This window comes from Triticum aestivum, chromosome 6B (assembly GCF_018294505.1).
Source record: "Triticum aestivum cultivar Chinese Spring chromosome 6B, IWGSC CS RefSeq v2.1, whole genome shotgun sequence".
Lineage (NCBI taxonomy): Eukaryota > Viridiplantae > Streptophyta > Magnoliopsida > Poales > Poaceae > Triticum > Triticum aestivum.
Window position 1 is genome coordinate 125,864,091 of NC_057810.1, and position 20,925 is coordinate 125,885,015.

Here is a 20,925-nt window from a genome sequence, read left to right on the forward strand (position 1 = left end):
TAAGATGTTTTCCGACAAGTTCAAGGAGTTGACTGCGATGAGACTTTCTCAGTCGTAGCGATGCTAAGAGTCTGTTGGAAATATATTAGCAGTTACTGCATTATTTATGAAATCTTGCAGATAGGATGTCAAAACATTGTTTCCTCGACGATTTTTTTTTGAGGAAAGGTTGTATGTGATACAACTGGAAGGTTTTGACAATCCTGAAAGATGCTAACAAGTATGCAAAGCTCCAGCAATCCTTCTAAGGACTGGAGTAAGCATCTCGGAGTTGGAATATACGTTTTGATGAGATGATCAAAGATTTTTTGTTTATACAAAGTTTATGAGAAACTTGTATTTCCAAAGAAGTGAGTGGGAGCACTACAGAATTTCTGATGAGTATATGTTGTTGACATATTGTTGATCGGAAATGATGTAGAATTTCTGGAAAGCATATAGGGTTGTTTGAAAGGTGTTTTTCAATGGAAAACCTGGATTAAGCTACTTGAACATTGAGCATCAAGATCTATAAGGATAGATCAAAAATGCTTAATAGTACTTTAAAATAAATACATACCGTGACAAAATTTTGAAGGAGTTCAAAATAGATCAGCAAAGAAGGAGTTCTTGGCTGTATTATAAGGTGTGAATATTGAGTAAGACTCAAGACATGACCACGGAAGAAGAGAGAGAAAGGACGAAGGTCGTCCCCTATGCTTCAGACGTAGGCTCTATAGTATGCTATGCTGTTTACCGCACCTGAAGTGTGCCTTGCCATGAGTTAGTCAAGGGGTACAAGAGTGATCCAGGAATGGATCACAGGACAGCGGTCAAACTTATCCTTAGTAACTAGTGGACTAAGGAATTTTCTCGATTATGGAGGTGTTAAAAGAGTTCGTCGTAAAGGGTTACGCCGATGCAAACTTTGATACTAATCCGGATTACTCTGAGTAGTAGACCGGATTCATATAGTAGAGCAGTTATTTGGAGTAGTTCCAAATAGCGCGTGGTAGCTGCATCTAGGAGATGACATAGAGATTTGTAAAGCACACACGGATCTGAAAGATTCAGACCCATTGACTAATAACCTCTCTCACAAGCAAGATATGATCAAATCCAATGGGTGTTGGATTCATTACAATCACATAGTGATGTGAACAAGATTATTAACTCTAGTGCAAGTGGGAGACTGTTGGAAATATGCCCTAGAGGCAATAATAAAATGGTTATTATTATATTTCCTTGGTCATGATAATTGTATATTGTTCATGCTATAATTGTATTAACTGGAAACCGTAATACATGTGTGAATACATAGACCACAACATGTCCCTAGTGAGCCTCTAGTTGACTAGCTCGTTGATCAATAGATGGTTATGGTTTCCTGACCATGGACATTGGATGTCATTGATAACGGGGTCACATGATTAGGAGAATGATGTGATGGACGAGACCCAATCCTAAGCATAGCACAAGATCGTGTAGTTCGTTTGCTAAAAGCTTTTCTAATGTCAAGTATCATTTCCTTAGACCATGAGATTGTGCAACTCCCAGATACCGTAGGAATGCTTTGGGTGTGCCAAACATCACAACGTAACTGGGTGGCTATAAAGGTGCACTACGGGTATCTCTGGAAGTGTCTGTTGGGTTGGCACGAATCGAGACTGGGATTTGTCACTCCATGTGACAGAGAGGTATCTCTGGGCCCACTCCGTAATGCATCATCATAATGAGCTCAATGTGATTAAGTAGTTAGTCACGGGATCATGCATTACGGAATGAGTAAAGTGACTTGCCGGTAACGAGATTGAACGAGGTATTGGGATACCGATGATCGAATCTCGGGAAAGTAACATACCGATTGACAAAGGGAATTGTATACGGGGTTGATTGAATCCCCGACATCGTGGTTCATCCGATGAGATCATCGTGGAACATGTGGGAGCCAACATGATGGGTATCCAGATCCTGCTGTTGGTTATTGGTCGGAGAACGTCTCGGTCATGTCTGCATGGTTCCCGAACTCGTAGGGTCTACACACTTAAGGTTCGGTGATGCTAGAGTTGTTATGGGCCAAGGGGAGGGGGCACATCAGCCCACTAAGGGGCTGAGCGCCCCTCCCACCCCATCTCACGTAACCAGGAGAGGTGGGGGCGCCACCCCTAGGGCAGCCGCCCCTCCTGGCTTGGGGGGCAAGTTTCCTAGGGGGTGGGGGCGCCCAAACCCATCTAGGGTTTCCCCTGTGGCCGCCGCCCCTCCCCTAGGGAACCCTAGGGCGCCTCCCCCTCCTCCCTTCCCCCTATATATAGTGAGGGAGAGAGAGGGCAGCCGCACTCTTCCCCTGGCGCAGCCCCTCCCTCCTCCAACACTTCCTCCTCCTCCTCCGTAGTGCTTGGAGAAGCCCTGCCGGAGAACCACGAGCTCCATCACCACCATGCCGTCGTGCTGTCAGAGTTCTCCCTAAACTTCTCCTCTCCCCTTGCTGGATCAAGAAGGAGGAGACGTTCCCGGGCTGTACATGTGTTCAACACGGAGGCACCGTTGTTCGATGCTTAGATCGGATTAGGCCGCGATCTGAATCGCTTCGTGAACGACTCCACCGACCGCGTTCTTGTAACGCTTCCGCATCACGATCTTCAAGGGTATGAAGATGCACTCCCCTCTCTCTCGTTGCTAGTCTCTCCATAGATTGATCTTGGTGATGCGTAGAAAATTTTGAATTTCTGCTATATTCCCCAACAATAACCTGGAGAAGTGGGGGCGCCTCCCCTAGGGCAGCAGCCCCTCCCGTCTTGGGGGTAAGTTTCCTAGGGGTGGGTTCACCCAAACCCATCTAGGGTTTTCCCTGGCCGGCGCCCGCTCCTCTAGATCCATCTAGAGGGGCCGGCCCCCTCTCCCCTTCCCCCTATATATAGTGAGGGGGTGGGAGGGTAGCCACACCCTTCCCCTGGCGCATCCCCTCCCTCCTCCAATACCTCCTCCTCCTCCGTAGTGCTTGGTGAAGCCCTACAGGAGAACCACAAGCTCCACCACCACGCCGTCGTGCTGCCGGAGCTCTCCCTCAACTTCTCCTCTCCCCTTGCTGGATCAATAAGGAGGAGACATCCTCGAGCTATACGTCTATTGAACGCAGAGGCGTCGTCCGTTCAGCGATAGATCGGATCTTCTGTGATTTGAATTGCCGCGAGTACGACTCCATCAACCATGTTCTTGTAACGCTTCCGCTTAGCGATCTTCAAGGGTATGAAGATGCACTCCCTCTCTCTCTCGTTGCTAGCATCTCCTAGATTGATCTTGGTGACACGTAGGATTTTTTTTGAATTATTACTACATTCCCCAACAGCTCGTACCCGTGGCAAGGCAAGAGGTGGATGGAGTCGACCGGAATGTGCGTCTCCAGCGGCAGCTGCGGACGAGGCTCGTCAGAGATGAAGAAGACGGCGAGGATGGGCGACTCCAAGGGCTCAGGGGGTTTCTCTCGCACCAGTGGGCTGCTAGGGAGACGCTGGAAGAGTGGATTGAGCTCGAGGGGCACTGGAGAGGTGGATGGCCGAGGGAGGGGATCCCCAGCGAGCTCGTGAGGGGAATGGCAGCCAGAGGCTTGCCCTGCCGGGCCGCGGCTATCTAGGAGGAGTTGTGGATGCAGAGGAGTGTGGTGAGATGCTCGAAGGGGCGAGGGAGGGGCTCTATATATAGGGAAGCTGAGGCGGGGTCGCGAGCTCCAGCGAGCGCTTTGGAGCCTCCAGGAAGCGAGGATGAGCATCAGGGAGAGGGGGAAAGGCGCCAGCTTACGCGGCCACTATGTGAGCTCGAGGACGAGCACATGGCGCACGGGAGGGGGCCTGACTCAAGCACGGGCGCAGTATGCTCTCTGGCGCGGGGTGCTCATGATTGTTGCAGTGGCTCCGGCATCAGCGAGCGGCGGTGAGAGGTCTGGGGTGATGAGGCGGAGCTGGTGGCACGGTGCGGTAGGCTGGGAGCGGCGCTGAGACGAGCACGAGCAAAACAGAGGGCGGGCGCAGCATAGAGCGCGCCGAACTCGTGCAGGGGCAGTGTCCACACGCGATCACCACGGGCACTATGCCAACATGGTGCCCAGGTGAGGCCAAACCATGTCTGGGTTGTCGACCTTGTAGTGTTTAGTCTAGGAAAGCTGAGAACACACTGCCAGGACGAGTACATAGATCACACCACTCGCTAATTTTTTTTGGACAGAAACTTGTTGCCAAAATTGTGATCAAACTAGGAAGAGTTAGGCTGAGCTTTGGGGTTTAGGCTTAAGTTACTAAGGTAATGATGCTCAAGAAAATTCAGCTCCAAAAGATCAATGAATAATACACTTCATGTACAAAGTGCAATTCCTGGTCAGAATGAAAATGATTTTCTCTAGCAAAATTGGGCCATGTGACCACGTGATATTTTTGCATGAGATGATGAGGAAAGGTCCAAAGGGTGTGTGTGGGGGAATTTTCTCATATTTTTAGAGGCAAGAAACAGAGGGGTTGCGTTGGAGGGAAAGTGAAAATATTCCATTTTTAGGGTGAAAATGAATATTTTCATTAGAAGAAAAATATTCCAAAGCAATATGATGATGAATGAGAGGTCAAGAGAGGTTGTGAGAGGTGAGGGGAGTCACTTGGGTGAAAACCAAAACAATGCCCAAGTGCTAAGTCCAAATGAATCAACTCAAAACTCATTTTTAAAGCAAATGGCAAATGAAAATCATGATGGCAAAAACCAGGGTGTCACACCCACTGTCTCATGTTCCTAAACTGACTATGCAGCTTGTGTCAGCAGGTCAATTTTTTTTATCATGGTTGTCGTATTATTCTTGAACCTAACTCTTGTTGTGCTCAAGACCGATGCACATGGCTTCTGGTGGTGACTGGCCCTAGACGCTGCTACTCTCGGGGCCTATAGGAACTTGATTGGTTGCGCCTTCCTTCAACTTCCTCGGGCAAATAGTCAACCAGCTCTACCGCCACTATTCCAGTCACTGCCTCCACCACCTCTTTTGTTTAGTGGCATCGTCGGTTAGCCCATCTCTCGAGTTCTAGGCTATCTAGTCTTGTAGGAAGTGGTGTCTTAGGTTCTGTTTCTGGAGACACTTCTCTACATTGTATGGGTTGCAAACTTGTCAAACAACTGCAACTCCCCTATCCATCTAGTGATTCTGAGTCATAACGTCCTTTTGATCTTGTTCACTCTGATGTATGGAAGCGAGCTCCCCTTGTTTTCAAAGGGGGTCATTGCTACTATGTGATATTTATTGATGATTACTCGAGATTTACATGGATTTATCTTATGTCTTCTTGCAGTCATTTTCTATCCATTTATCGGCAGTTTGTTACTATGGTCGGCACTCAATCTGACTCTTCTATTCGTGTTTTCCGTGCTGACTCTGCTGGTGAGTATATTTGGACTGCACATCATCGTTTTCTGGCTGAGCAGGGTACTCTTCCTCGATTCTCTTGTCCCGGTGCTCATGCTCCGAATGGTGTTGCTGAGCAGAAGCATCTCCATGTGATTGAGACAGCTCGGGCTCTTATGATTTCATCTCACCTTCCGCCTCATTTTTTGGCTGAGGTTGTCTCCATGGCTGTTTTCTCATTAATCGACAACCATATTCCATCCTTAAGAGTTGTACCCCTTTTGAGCGTCTCTTTGACACACCTCCTAGTTACAGTCATCTCCGGAGTTTTGGTTGTGTCTGTTACTTCCTTCTTCCATCACGAGAGCGCACTAAGTTGACTGCACAGTCAACTGAGTGTATCTTTCTTGGGTACAACACCGAGCATAAGGGTTATCGCTGCTATGACCCTATTGCTTGTCGGATGAGAATCTCTTGGGATGTCACGTTTGATGAGTATCGCCCTTAATACCCTCGCTCCCCACCCACAATGGTTCGTCCACTCATGAGTCGATCTCTTTTCTGACATTTCCTGAGTTTTCTTCCATCACTCCTTCATTGCCCCCACCATCTTTGTCTCCTCCAGTTTCTTTCTCAGAGGCTCCCATTCTTCCTTCACCATCGCCCCAGTCACCTAGGGATCCTTCATCGAGGGATACACTTAGCTCTTTTGAGATTCCATTGTTTCTGTTGCATTATACTCATCGTCCTCGTGAATATGCTCCTAGTGTGCCACCACCACAGTGGGGGATCTAGACATGTTCCTATTTCTCCTCCTCGGTACGCCCTTCCTGATCAGCATGTTATGCAGTCGATTGACCAGGATAGCTTTGTGTTTGTCGCTCTTCTAGAGCACGCGACCTACCGAGAGGCAGCCATCCATTAGGAGTGGCAGCACGCTATGGCAGAGGAGCTAGCTGCCCTAGAGCACACTGAGACTTGGGATCTTGTACCTTCACCTCCTGGTGTCATTCCTATCACCTGCAAGTGGGTTTACAAGGTTAAGACTCACTCTAACGGTTCCCTTGAGCGCTACAAGGCTCGGCTTGTTGCCCGTGGTTCCAGTAGGAGCACGGTCGTGACTATGATGAGACCTTTGCTCTGGTTGCTCAGATGACCATTGTTCGGACCTTGCTGGTAGTTGCCTCTGTTCGTCGGTGGTCTATCTCTCAGTTGGATGTGCAGAATGCCTTTCTCAATGGCGAACTGTGTGAAGAGATCTACATGCAGCCGCCTCCAGGATACTCTGATCCTTCTAGCATGATCCGCCGTCTGCGACATTCTCTTTATGGGCTTAAGCAAGCTCCTCGTGCCTGGTTTGAGCGCTTCTCCTCCGTTGTCACGGATGTTGGTTTCAAAGCCAGTGATCACGACCCTGCTCTCTTTGTTCACACCTCCCCTCGTGGTCGAATGCTTCTTCTTCTATATGTCGATGACATGATCATCACCGGCGATGATTCTCCGTTCATTCATTTTGTGAAGAAGTGTCTTAGTGAAAGTTCTTGATGTCAGATCTGGGTCCACTTTGATATTTCCTTGGTCTTGACGTGTCTTCTATGCCCGAAGGCACTCTTCTCTCCCAAGAGAAGTATACTCAGGAGCTTCTAGCTCGTGCTTGTCTTTTTGATCAGTGCACCGTAGACACTCCCATGGAGCTTGGAGTTCACCTTTGTCCCACTGATGGTGAGCCTCTTAAGGACCCCAGCCGATATCGTCACCTTGTTGGGAGCCTTGTCTACCTTGGCATCACACGTCCTGACATCTCTCATGTTGTCCACATTTTGAGCCAGTTTGTATCTGCCACTATTCAGCTTCACTACTCTCACCTGCTTCGGGTTCTGTGCTATATTCGTGGAACCTCCTCTCGCTGTATATTCTTTCCTCGTTCAAGTTCCTTGGAGCTTTAGGCGTATTCTGACGCCACGTGGGCTAGTGATCATGATGATCGTCGATCCCTTTCAGCCTACTATGTTTTTCTTGGTTCCTCTATGATTGCCTGGAAGACTAAGAAACAGACAATGGTTTCCCGTCCGAGTGTTGAGGCTGAGTTGAGGGCTATGGCAGCACTAACAGCTAAATTCACTTGGTTGCGGTGGCTTCTTGATGATTTTGGGGTCTCTACTACTGCACCGACTCCTCTTTCTTCGGACAACACCGGCACGATCAGCATTGCTCGTGATCATGTGAAGTATGAGCTCACGAAACACATTTGTGTGGATGCTTTACACGCGATCGCAAGTGCAAGACCAGATTGTGGCTCTCCAGTTTGTGCCCTCCAAGCTCCAACTTGAAGATTTCTTCACGAAGGCACAAACCCGAGCTCAGCACATCTTTTTTTCTTTCCAAACACAGTGTTGTAGACCCACCCTGAGTTTGAGGGGGGTGTCAATTGTTATAGTGTTGTGTATAGGGTTGTGTAGTTTCTACCTTACATAGAGGTTTATTTGCATATGTACCTTGTAATTATCTGGCCTGTTTGGCCCATAGCAATACAAGGGTTCAGTTCGTAACAGTGCCCATGCGGGTATCGATCGCTAAAGTGTCGAATTTGGCCATTCCCTCAGAGCCTGGTTGAGGTTGCTTTAAGGGCATCGGGTCTGGCCCATCCCTTTCTACATGTAAACAAACAATAATTTTGCATCTCACACACATGGTTACGGTGGATGCAAGCAAACCAAACACTCCTAAATTTGTCTTATATTTGGTCTTCTGGACGAGCTCCTCGGTGAGGCCAACACAAAAGTTAAACACTCTCAACTAATTACAAACAAAAACAAATTACTCTCGCTAACTTTGCTAAATCAGCGACAATTAATATATATCGGAGGGAGTAGTAAATATTCCATGGTCAGCAGGAGGTAATGTAAAAAAATCTTCCTTTCTTTTAAACAAGGGAAAGGCACATGTTTCATTTTGTATTTATATCTATATCTATATCTATATACCTACTAGTAAAGCAAGGTGCGTTTCTCCGATTTTTTCATCCGTTCACCACTAAAAGATTTTTTTAATCCAAGGTCGTACTAAACTTTCATACTCCATGTGTTAGCAAAGGAAAAACGATTTGTGGAGAATTTCATACATGGGCCAAGTGCCCTATGGCCCAGTAAAGTCAGCCATTTTTTCATGCCCACGCAGCAATAAAAGAATCCTATTTTTCGCTCAATGCGGCATATAGTTTCAGCTACGCACAGGGCGACCAAGACACGGCGGCCCATTTTTGTTTGTGTTCTGTTTCAAATTTCCTTTTTCTGTTTCTTTATCTTTTCATTTCCTGTTTCTTTTTATTTTGCCCATTGCAAATATATTTTTTAAAAAAATTCTGAAATTACACAATTTTCAATTTTTTTTGCAGTTTCAATTTTTATTCACAATTTCGTAAGAAGTTATGAATTAAAAAATGTGTTCCTATTTTCAAAAGTGTTTCTATTTTTTTTCGTGCCAAAATATGTTCAAATTTTAAAAATATTCCCTTTCTTAATAAAATGTTCGTATTTTTCACAAAAAATCAAGATTTAAACAAATGCAGTTAAAAAATGTTCCAAATTCGAAAAATATTCTTTTTTTAGATATAGGTTTAAAAATTGAAAAGAATCTTTGCATTAAAGAAACACATTTTCTAAAATTCTTCTGCATGTTTAACACATGTTCCCATTTAAAAATATTGTTCATAACATAAAAATATTCATATTTTTATAAGAATGTTCAGGTATTTAAGAAATGTATGCGAATTTCAGGAAATGTTCTGTTCAAATTTTTTGTTCTTGCTTTGTCCAAAAATGTATGTAAGTTTCAAAAAACTGTTCAAATTTTGGAAAACTGTTCATGTTGCCAAGTATATTTGGTAGTTCATGTTATGAATTCCAAAATTCCGTTCCTATTTAAAAAATGTTTGTAATTCTAAATTTTTATCATTCTGAATTTTTTCATAATTTTAAAAAGTATTCCCATTTTTTGAAAAATGTTTGGGTTTTTCCAAATTTGTGCAAGATTTAAAAATGTTACAAGTTTGAAAAATATTCTTGTTTTAGTGATATGTTCAAAAAATTAAAATAATTTTTGCATTAAAAGACACATTTTCTAAATTTCTTCCATATGTTCAAACCATGTTCCCATCTCCAAAAATTGTTCACAACTTAAAAGAAAATCATATTTTTATAAAAAGTTCATGCTTTTAAGAAATGTTTGTGAATTTCAACAAATGTTCCGTTCAAATTTTTTGTTCGTCTTTTTTAAAAATGTATAGAATTTAAAAAAGAATGTAATTTGGAAAATTGTTCACGTTGCTAAGTATATTTGGCATTTCATAGTTATTAGTTTTTGAAAAGTTAAAAAAAAGTTTCGAATCTGACGTTGCATTAGATTCTTTAATATTAACGCTAACTATTGGATAGAAAACGCATTTGTTTGAGTGGCTAGAACCATGTGGTCGGGTCTTTGAGGTCGTGAGTTCGATCACTCCCATACTGGGCCTGCTCCGCATCCGGCGCATCAAGCTAAGTCGGCTTGTTTAGAATAAGGGGCACCATAAATTATTAAAAGTGGTAGCTTCCAGTCGTCAATAAAAGAGAATATGCCGGTTAATTATAACTGAAACAAATTATGGGCACGTGCCAATAAAAAAGAATATATTGGTTTGGCTCTAATTAAAGGGTGCCATGTTGAACTAGAGAATACGGACATGTGGGGGTCTTGATCCATTCTTATATTACCGAAAAAGACTTTCGCTCCGCTTTATAAATAAAGCAAACCGCCACAGAGCACACATCCATTCTTATATTAAGCTAGAGGCATGTAATTTTATCCTCCCGTTACAATGCACGGGCATGTGTGCTAGTAAAGTACAACACAAAGTATACAGCCAGCAAAGTTAGCATCTTGATGAGGTCTCGTAATTTTTAAAGGAGCAACGTTGCTCTTGTGATTTGTGAACGAGCTCCCTCTGTAAATTACCTTTGTTTCAGAATTTACGTCTGGATTTAATGCATAACTAGCAACGATCTGTCTTGTTATTACTAAAATAAAAGGATTCAGAAAATCAGAACCCTTTGAGCGGTTTACGAGTTCAACATCTTTGTACTAGACAGACGAACAAATGAATCTCAATATCTCATCCCTTAAATGGTGTCTTAATTTCTGCTATTTTCATACACTCTTGATAGGTAAAAAAGAGATGCGACGCCCTCAAAAAGGTAAGAACAAAACGTTGTTGAGTGCTGGATGTCCAGAGATGTGATTACCTGTAATTAGCACACAGCTACTTAATATGACTTTTTTGACACTGTCAAGGACTCTAAAAACGTCTTATAAATAAAAAGTTACAAAGGGAGGATGTTATATGCCTTCAGTAGTTGCTCAAGTTTCAGTTGTTCTTGAACTTCAGGGCATTTTGGAATCTAAACATCCACAATTATGCTAGTAACTAACACTATTCTTTTGAGAAGCAATGAAATACATCCTCCAATAGTCGATATCAACAAAACAAGCAAGCCGCCTTTGTACATGTCCATCGAAAACATGGACTATTATTACTACATTGATTCCATACCAAAATTGCCACACGAAGATAGCAGGCAGATATATAATATATTGTCTTCAAAATCACTTCTGCAATAAAAGAGGCTTCATGATATTTGCTTGAATAATACACATAACACCAAACGGTCATATAGTGCCTCCACAGCAAAAACCGGGAATCTTGGGGCCTAATGCCGGTTTCGAAATGGCTACAGAAGGTAGAAATTAAGCAACCAGAATTACGGTTGATAGTAATACACAAGTGGTGCCTACTATTAAAGTTTCATTCAGCAGCAGCCTTCCAGAATTCATCATTAGACCGTCATAAAGGAAAATCGTTGCAGCAAAGGTAGAAGGCAACAAAAAGTTCAGACAAGTGACTCTGGGTCGGATGATGCACAGCCTTGTCCAATGCTGCAGAGTCAAAAGCTTAATGACTTCACTAGCAAATTTATACTGAAAATTTAGGAGACCACTTCATCAATATTCGTCAATCAAACCAATTTTCTTCATAAGGGCTTCTGAACACTCACTGGAGTAGTGAACTGACTTGGTAACACCCTGTGCAGCTTGCAGAGAGACCCTACCACAATGCTCAATGACCAAAGACTCTAACTTATGTGCACGTCCTAGTTCACCCACTCCAACATCAGTAACTTTATGACACGCCCGAAGTGTGAGATTACTCAAGCATGGGGTGTGGGCAATGAATCGCATCCCAGCATCAGTTACCCAATGACACAATATAAGCTCGAGTGTCTCCAAATGTGGTGAGGATGAGAGGGCCTTCATCCCCTTGTCATCAAAGAAGTTGGCGGTGTTTAGCACGAGAACACGAATTGGGCAGGACCGAATGAGTGCCAGAAAACCCTCCTGTGTGAATCCTATTTCTGATGGCCAGTCACGGGAACATCCTGTAAATCGGAGGTCTATGATCTGCAGCATAGGACAGTTGAGGGCTAGAGCATAAAGGCTGTTATCAGTAAATGACGTCCTGGTTTCACAATAGCCGTCTTCGCTACAATGGCGCTGCAGGTTGAGCCAAAGTGAGATGCTTTTAAGGTTGCTGCAGCTCCGGGATAATGCAATCATGTCATTGTCATTTAGAGCACGAACATACTCAAGCCAAAGGTTCTCCAGTGCTTTACACTTCCCTAGGACAACACAAAGTCCTATTTCTGGCCAGGTTTTAATATGTGCCAACCTTAAATTCTTCAAACTCTCACAGCAGAAATCATATATATCCATGCTGTGAGCATTGTACGATGGATCATAGTACTCACAACCTAAAGAAAAATCATATATGTCTCTTTTCCTCTCAAACTCAAACTTCTGGAGCTTCATCCATCCTGAACCAAACTTTAGGAAGTCATGATGATTGATTCCTTTGCAATTCTTCACTACAAGCTCTTCCAACGATCCATCCCTACCAAGGTATTCCAGCCACTCTACACTGTCGATTTTCTCGCAGTCAATAAGGTGGAGAGCAGATAGACTTATGCAACCAACTGCAACTGAGAAAAGCCCAACCGAAGTTATTTGTGGTGTGGAGTTCAGCCTGAGAGACACCAATTTCTTGCAATGCGCTAAACAACCAAGCCCAGAGTCATCGATGTGTGAGCAGAAGCTTAAGGTGAGGTCAATCAGCGAGGAACACTGAGATGAAAATACAAAAAGGCCTTTGTTGTCCAACTGATTTCCATGTTCAGGTATCCAACCAGAGTAATCGATTTCCAATTTCTGCAAATTTGTGAACCTGGCGCACAATGATGTCAATGCTTCTGTAGCGGTGCAAAGACCGGAACCAACACGGATAGCACCCCTTTGATTCCCCTCTAACTTGTAGAGCTGCTTTGACACAAGGGAAAGAGAATTCAGATCACTTGTCCTGGTGATCCTCTTGAGAATCTCTGTCACCAGAGCCTCCGGTAGGTCCTCCATCGAACAAATTCAGCTGTACCAATCAGGTAATATATATCAAGGTTCAGAAAACAGGTGAAGAGCTGGACTCAAACTTATGATATATCAGAACAATGCATGTCACGATGAAGATCACACTGGCGACAGACACTCATTACGGAGAATATACTGATGAAATTTGAGCATTTTCTGTATCCGCCCAAACCTTGTGTGGTCTTCATAAGCATGGAGATTTATTAAAGTAGCTAACACCTTATCTGTCTCTAGATTGTTAGAAAGTTAAAAATGAAGCTACAGGCCACATCATTAAATTAAACTACACCATCATAAGTAGCAGAGCGTGGATATACTGAACTAACTAAGAGAACACAAAGAAACGAGCTAGAATTGATGCAAGCAATTCCACAAGAAGACCCACGTGCTGAATTGATGCAAGCAATTGCACCAACTCCCTCCGTTCCTAAATATAAGTCCTTTTAGAGACTCCACTAACTACATTCAGATGTATATAGACGTCTTTTAGAGTAAAAATTCACTTATTTTGCTCCGTATGTAGTCTATAGTGGAATCTCTAGAAAGACTTATATTTAGGAGCAGAGGGAGTAACTACTAACATGAAAACCAGAGCATGCAAATTACTACTTGTAGCTCTTGCTTGGGCAAGAAAGAAAGTACGGAAATCATTTTGCCACAGCCAAAGCGTTCACTGGGTGCAGTTATTATTAATAGAGAACGCCAATCTAGTATCTGTTCAACTGGAAATACTAGTATTTGCTGCAACCTTAGGCTAGTACTCCCACCTAGTTGCAAAATGCTTACTTTGTATACTACCTAGGAGAATGGTTTGACAACATTAACTAATCCCTCCGTTCGGAATTACTTGTCGCAGAAATGATGTATCTAGACGTATTTTAGTTCTAGATACATCCATTTCTAGATACATCCATTTCCGAGACAAGTAATTCCGAACGGAGGGAGTAACTTTTATGGATGATACTACCAGTCAGGTTTTCCCTGTCAAGAAAGCGAATTGAAAAAAAGCGTGTACATGTCGAATCGGGATGATACTACCGGTCGGGTCTTCCCTGTCAAGAAAGCGAATTGAAAAAAAGCAGATCAGGGAACCAAGGAACAGGGGAGGGGTCAGTAGAAGCGAAAAACGGCGGTACCTTGAGCACGGCCGGGAGATAGGAACAGCGGCGATGGAGAATGGAGACCGTGGGAGAGGTGTCTCCGCCCACGTCGCACTTCGTCCGCAGCGGAGGAGAGGGCTTCTTTGATTCGGATCGGAGAAGAGTGTAAACCCTAGTCCCGCTCGCGTCGCACTTCGACCCTTTTCCAGCGGAAGCGGAGGAAGATGTGGGGCCGGCCTATGGCGAGCTGCAGCGGGCCGAGTCGAAAATGCTTGCCCACAGGCCGGTCCGAGAGGCACGACCCATATGGCCAGCTCTGGGTGCGACTCATTTACAAGTACGAATTGTTTTTCCTTTTTTATAAATCTCAAACATACATTTATCTCGCAAATTTTATCTAATCGTTTGAAAAATTAATTAAAATTTTAATGCATTTAAAGAATGTCCATGTCCACAAAAACAAATTTTCATGTACTTATTAAAATGTCTAGCAACTTTTTATATGTTCTTGTATGCGATAAGAAATGTTCATGTGTGATGAAAAATGTTCACATGTATCAAAACAAATGTTTGCGTTTATGAAAAGGCCGACATGTATTTTCATAGTTGATACTGTATGTAAAATAAATTTTTCATGTACATCAATAAGAATTACCTCATACTCCCTCCATTTTAATTTACTTCGCGTATTAGCTTCATATACAATAAATCAATATCATTAGACTATCCGGTCGGTATGTGTAGCTCTCGCTCCGCGCTCGCGGCGGGTGAGCGCCCGCGGCGGCGCCGTCCCGATCTACCAGCTCCGTCCTCCCCTGCGCCCACCGATTCCAGATCCGAGCCCCCCTCAGCCTCCTCTCTCCCTTCCCTACAGAAGCTTTGGCGCCATGGCGCTCCTCCAGTGCACCCGGCATGTGTCTGGCAGATTAGTCCAAGATGTTGCAAGGCTTGATGGCACGTGTTGAGAGTTTTTTGGAGCGGGCGGAGGCTACTCTGACCAAGCTCTCCCTCGTGCCGGCTTTGTTGCCGACTGCTCCGACGCCGCGACCTCTTGTTGTTTCTGGTGTTGGTTCCGTGGGAGACAAGGGGACGGAGCTCTTCAGTTGTTTCTCCCCTCGTACTGGGGTCAGTTCTTCACCGGTGTTTGTCTTGCCCCTTGTGTCGGCTACTGTTGAGGATGAGGCCATCGTCGAGGTCATCACCCCTGTGCTGCAGGTCATGCCCGAGCTTCAACAACTATGTGTGAGACCAGCTTCGCCTCCGTGTGTGGAGCATATGGAGGTCGACGCGCCAGCGACCTCGTGTGAGGAACATGATTCTCGTTTGTCATGTGAGCAACTGGAGGCGCCTGAGTCCACTGTGTCGGTGGCGCCTGAGTCCATTGTGTTGGTGGCACCTGAGTCCATTGTGTCAGTGGTGCCTGTGGCTGATGATGGTGAGGCGGTCAGTATGTTGGCGCCTGATCCTTCAGCGCCCAGCCAGCCGCTCGCCTCTGTGGATCGTGGAGGTTCCGACGTTGCGGTTACCGGCTCGCATGTGGCTGTGAGGCACGAGGCGTCTGTGTGCGACAAGGTTGATGAGATTCTCTTCGAGATTGAGATTCACAGTTTGCTCAAACGTTTGGAGAGGGCTAGCCCTGGATCTGGCAAGACAATTGTGGAGGAGGCTCTCAGGAGCAAAGCAAAGAAGAGTGGCGCCACAGGAAAGGTGTCCGCAGCAGCTTGATGGTTCAGTGGATTTTGGTGATGAGCATGGTCTTTAGCGAGGTACTCTCATTGGGGTCTTCTTTGTGATGTAAGAATGTGAGGGTTGATGGACCTTGCGTGTTGGTTTTGGTTGTTGGGTTGATCGTGTGGTTATGGGGTTGCATGCTCTGTGAGTAGTCCACATGTGGTGAGTCTGTATCGGTTTTTGCCCGGTTTTCTTTTAATTAACCGGGCAATTCTCTTCTGCTTAATTAATCGATGAGACAAATCTTTTGCCTTCGTTTCGGAAAAAAATATCACTAGATTCATTATTGAATGTACTTTCATATAAAATAGAGTTTCACTTCAGTCAACTCTAATATGCAGAGTAAATAAAAATGGAGGGAGTATTTTTGGAATGAATCTTACATGTGAAGAAAATATCTATGCGGACGAGCTCCCCGCCCAGCAGCCGGCCTGGCAGGTTGCCCGCTGGCGGAAGCGGCCTCGCCAGCGTGCACCCCGCCGCCCGCGGCGCGGCCCTGGTGACGGCCCTCGCTAGTGCCCCTCCTGGCTCTGGGAAGGGGAGTGCCCCCGGTGCTTCAGCACCGCCCATCCGCGCGCCGAGTGCCACCGTGAGATCTGCTGTGCGCGCTGCCGCTTTTTCGGCCACAAGGCCAAGCAGTGCACTGCCAGCCTCTCTGCCTCGTCGGGCAGCTCGTCCCCGCCTCCTCAGCGCCGTCGCGTGCATTCGTTGTTCGGCGCCCCGGGCGCGCACTCCGCTGCCTCCACCCGCTCCACCCCCGACCTCCTGACGCTAGAGTCCTCTGGATTCGCGGCCTCCACCCGCTCCGCCACTGGCTCACCGACGCCCGTGTCCGCCGGACCGGCAGCCGATGTGTTTCGGGCGAGCCCCAGTCCCGCCGCGCCTGCGTCATCCAGGTCGGCGACCTCCTCGTGCTCTTTGTCGCCGATGGACTCGGCCTCCTCGCGCGCCACGCTGTTCTCCGGGCACCCAGCGCGCCGCCCTGCGGCCGCCATCTGCTACCTCCCCCACTCTAAGGAGATGATCGCGGCGGAGCGGGCGCTGGGCCTCGCCCTCCTTGCCATGGTGGCCGGCTGCCGCTCCGGCATCACCTGCGATGAAGTTGCTGCCGTTCTTTGCTCCAGGTTCGACTTGCCTGCACGCGGATTCTCCGTGCAGAAGCATGCACCTGAGGAGTTCCTTCTTCGATTATCGAGCCCAGAGCTTCGCGCGCGTGTTGCTACCGCGGGCCGGGCGCGTACCCCCCGGTTTCGTCTCATCTTCCACCCTTGGGGCCGGACGGCGGGCTCTGAGCCAGTGGTGGCTCCTTTCCTCCTCTCCATTGAGCTTTACGGCATCCCCGACCACGTGTGGTATCGCTCTTCTGTCGAGTTCGTGCTCTCGCCGTTCTGCAAGGTCGAGAACCTCGCGCCTAAGACCCGGTCCATGGCGGACATGTCAGTCTTCAAGCTCACCGCCTGTACTACGAACCCAGATGCCATACCGCGCGCCTCCGAGCTCCTCGTCCCCGACAATGACGTGGTCTCCCCTGACGCCGACCCGGATTGTGCCGAGCGGCTCTCCATTGGCCTCGCGCGCTTCCCCGTCCGCATCCACATCGCGGTGTGCGATGACTTCCGCCGCCCACCGCCACCTCCTCCGCGGCCTTCGGCCGGCGAGGATGATGGCCCGGACCTGGACTCGCCCCTGCTCCCCCCCCGCTAGCCTCAGCACCACGACTTGCTCCCTGCCGCCCCGTCGACGCGTGACCCGCCGGCTGGCCGTGCTGGTCGCCGGCGCCACCGCCGCCGCGCGCATACCCCGCCCATGTGCCGCGCTTGGGAGGGCATCCTTGGGCCCCACCCTGGTGCTGTGGCACCCGACCGGATCCCTGCAAAGGAGCGCCTGGGCCCGTCCTCTCCGCCAGCTTTGGATAAAGCTACGCCAGCTTTGGATAAAGCTGCGCCACCAATCGTCACCGCTCCGGAGACCGCTTTGGCGCGTTCGTCCCCGCCAACCGCCTCCACGCCTGTGACCGTCCAGGCTTCAAATTCAAACATGGAAGCCGCCGACGTGGCTGCGCAAGAGCCACGCACTGATGCCCTGCTCCTCTATCCGCCCGAGACGCGCGATGTGCGGCCTGGAGATTGCGACAACTCTCCACTGGGTCCCGCCGCTGATGCCGCCCCTGTCGCCATCCCGGACCATATCCTGGGCCACTCCCCTGCCCTGACCAATCGTGAGTCGACACCGCTCCCCCATGCTGCTCCCACACCTGATCCGATGCTGTCGGGGCCACTTCTAGTTGTCGCCTCGGATCCGTTGCCCATGGCCCCCCCTCCGCCCCACCAGCGCCAACCCTCCACCTGCCCTCGGATGCAGAGCGTCTAGCTGGCCCCTCTGAGCTGGTGCATGTGGCACCGATCGCGCCAATCGTGCCGGCCGTTGGGGGCGCGAATTGCAACGCCATGCAAACCCATTCACCTCCCCCTCCTCCCCTGCATGATGGTACCGTGCAAACCGCTGCTTGCACTAATCTAGCAATCATCTCAGGCCCGGCCCCTCACGTGGATGCTGATCGAGGCGCCCTGGCTGAGTTTGTTGACGCGCTAGCTGTCCGCCCCCAGCCCATCATGCCGACTCCACCGGCTCGCCGCCACCGGAAGGAGATCCCCGCCAATTTCACTCCTCGACGCAGTTTCCGAATTGCGAAGGCCGATCGAGGTTTGGGATCTGAGATGAAAGCCAAGCGTGTGCTCCTCCATCGCCTCGGGCTGATAAGTGATGATAGCGCGCCGATCTCCGACGAGATCCTAGCCAAATATGCTCAACTCTTCGAGCGGTCTCTCGCTGAAGACGTCATCGAGGCGTTCGCCGATTTCTTCGGGTGGAGCGTGCCTCGACCCACGTCGTCCACGCTGCCGAGCTCCCCCCCCCCCGTGCCTTGCCGCATCGAGGCATAGGCCCCTCATTCTGCTTCGGAATGCTACGCCCCCCATCCCTCTTTATGGAGTGTAATCAAAAGATTCTTTTTGGAATGTGCGTGGTTTGAACAATGGCGCTAAGCGCATTGCTGTCAGTAGCATGGTCACCGCTACTTTGCCCTCTACCGTGTGCCTGCAAGAAACCAAGCTTGCGGCCGTCACCGATTCTCTTGTTCTAGACACTCTCGGCCCTCTCTATGAGGGATTCTACTCCCTACCTGCAGATGGCACTCGCGGTGGCATCATCCTCGCCTGGCGTAGCCCCAACGTTTCTATCTCGAACCCCCATATTGGAGATCACCACATCACGGCTCTTGTCACCCCATCAGACGGCAGTGGCCATTGGTGGCTCAGGGGAGTTTATGGGCCGCAGGAGGACACGGCCAAACTCGACTTCCTCAACGACCTCCGCGATGTGTGTGCATCCCGCATTGGCTCGTGGCTTCTTGGGGGAGATTTCAACATGATCGATGCGCCCGATGAGAAGAACAACCAGCGTATCAATCATGGCTGCATGAACAGATTTCGGCGGTTCATTGCTGACGAGGAGCTTCGTGATCTTTACCTTCACGGTCGCTGTTATACCTGGTCTAGTGAGCGCGAGGCTCCAACGCTTGTCCGCCTCGATTGCGTGCTTTGCACTTCTGGTTGGGAGATCGCCCATCCAAACTGCTTGCTCCAATGTCTCTCCTCCGCGGCCTCCGACCACTGCCCCCTGCTCATGGATTGTGTCTCTCGCCCGCCTAGCGTGCGCCGCTTCCACTTCGAGCGCTTCTGGCCGAAGCTCGACGGGTTCCACCACGTGGTCTTCGAGGTGTGGAACTTCGTCCATCCGGACCGTGACCCCTACCGGCGCATCGTGGCGCACCTCAAGATCACCGCTCATTGCCTGCAATCTTGGAGTGCGTGCACCATTGGCAATGTCTCCCTCCAGCTCAAGGTGGCTCATGAGATCATTGCTAGGCTTGACGCCGCCCAGGACTTTCTGCCGCTCAGCCATGGCGAGGCTTGGTTGCATCGGAAGCTTAAGTGTTCCTACCTTGGGACGGCCTCCCTTGAGCGGTCCATCGCGCGTCAGCGTGTCCATCTCGCCTGGCTTCGCAGCGACGATGTGGCCATCTCCTACTTGAAGATCCACGCCTCTCATAGGAAGAAACGGACTGCCATTACCTCCCTCCAGGTTGGCGCGCTGACTGTCACTAGCCATGACGCCATCGCCGAGGCCGCCTTCAGCCACTTCTCGGGCGTCCTTGGCACGACTGAGGCGCGAGATGTCACGCCCAATATGCGACCCTATCCAAAAGGAACTCGAAGGTCCCACCAAGGATAGAACCGCATATTGAAACGCTTTTGCAAGGTGGATATCATTACATCAACATTACATAATAGATGGGGATACATACATAAGGCATACAATGCCACACGAATACAACATCATCATACATAAGAGCAACATCCGACTACGGATGAACACAAACAGAAACTCAAACGACATCCACCCTGCTAGCCCAGGCTGCCGACCTAGAACCTATCCCCTGACCGAAGAAGCAGAAGAAGAACTCAACGCAAGCAAGCATCGCTCTCGCGTCAAGATCATCGCACAACCTGTACCTGCAACTGTTGTTGTAGTAATCTGTGAGCCACGAGGACTCAGCAATCCCATTACCATGGGTATCAAGACTAGCAAAGCTTAAAGGGAAAGGAAGGGGTAAAGTGGTGAGGTTGCAGCAGCGACTAAGCATGAAATGGTGGCTAACATACGCAAATAAGAGCGAGGAGAGAGCAAAAGGAACGGTCGTGAAGCTAGCAATGATCAAGAAGTGATCCTGAACTCCTACTTACGTCAAACATAACCCAAAAACCGTGTTCACTTCCCGGACTCCGCCGAGAAGAGACCATCACGGCTACACACGCGGTTGATGCGTTTTAATTCGGATCTGGTGTCAAGTTATCTACAACCGGACATTAACAAATTCCCATCTGCCTATAACCGCAGGCACGACTTTCAAAAGATTATACCCTGCAGGGGTGTCCCAACTTAGCCCATGACAAGCTCTCGCGATCAACGAAGGAATAGACCTTCTCCCAGGAAGACCCGATCAGACTCGAAATCCCGGTTTACAAGACATTTCGACAATGGTAAAACAAGACCAGCAAAGCCGCCCGATGCGCCGACAATCCCGATAGGAGCTGCACATATCTCGTTCTCAGGGCAACACCGGATAGGTCAGCCTACGAGTAAAACCAGCCCTCGAGTTGCCCCGAGGTG

The 20,925-nt window shown here is 48.2% G+C and overlaps 1 protein-coding gene across 1 annotated transcript; it reads right to left on the bottom strand.

The window, feature by feature from the left end:
* Nucleotides 1-10,959: 10,959 nt before the first annotated feature.
* On the bottom strand, nt 10,960-14,212 carry LOC123136099 (F-box/LRR-repeat protein 14). Its single transcript, XM_044555384.1, has 2 exons — nt 13,999-14,212; nt 10,960-12,863 (listed from the first exon to the last, which is right to left on the bottom strand). The coding sequence occupies exon 2, from the start codon at nt 12,848-12,850 to the stop codon at nt 11,390-11,392; it is 1,461 nt and encodes a 486-aa protein (XP_044411319.1). The 5' UTR covers nt 12,851-12,863; nt 13,999-14,212; the 3' UTR covers nt 10,960-11,389.
* Nucleotides 14,213-20,925: the final 6,713 nt, after the last annotated feature.

What these genes read in the sequence shown, in the direction of transcription:
- LOC123136099 (XM_044555384.1), bottom strand. Translation starts at nt 12,850, where the DNA reads ATGGAGGACCTACCGGAGGCTCTGGTGACAGAGATTCTCAAGAGGATC.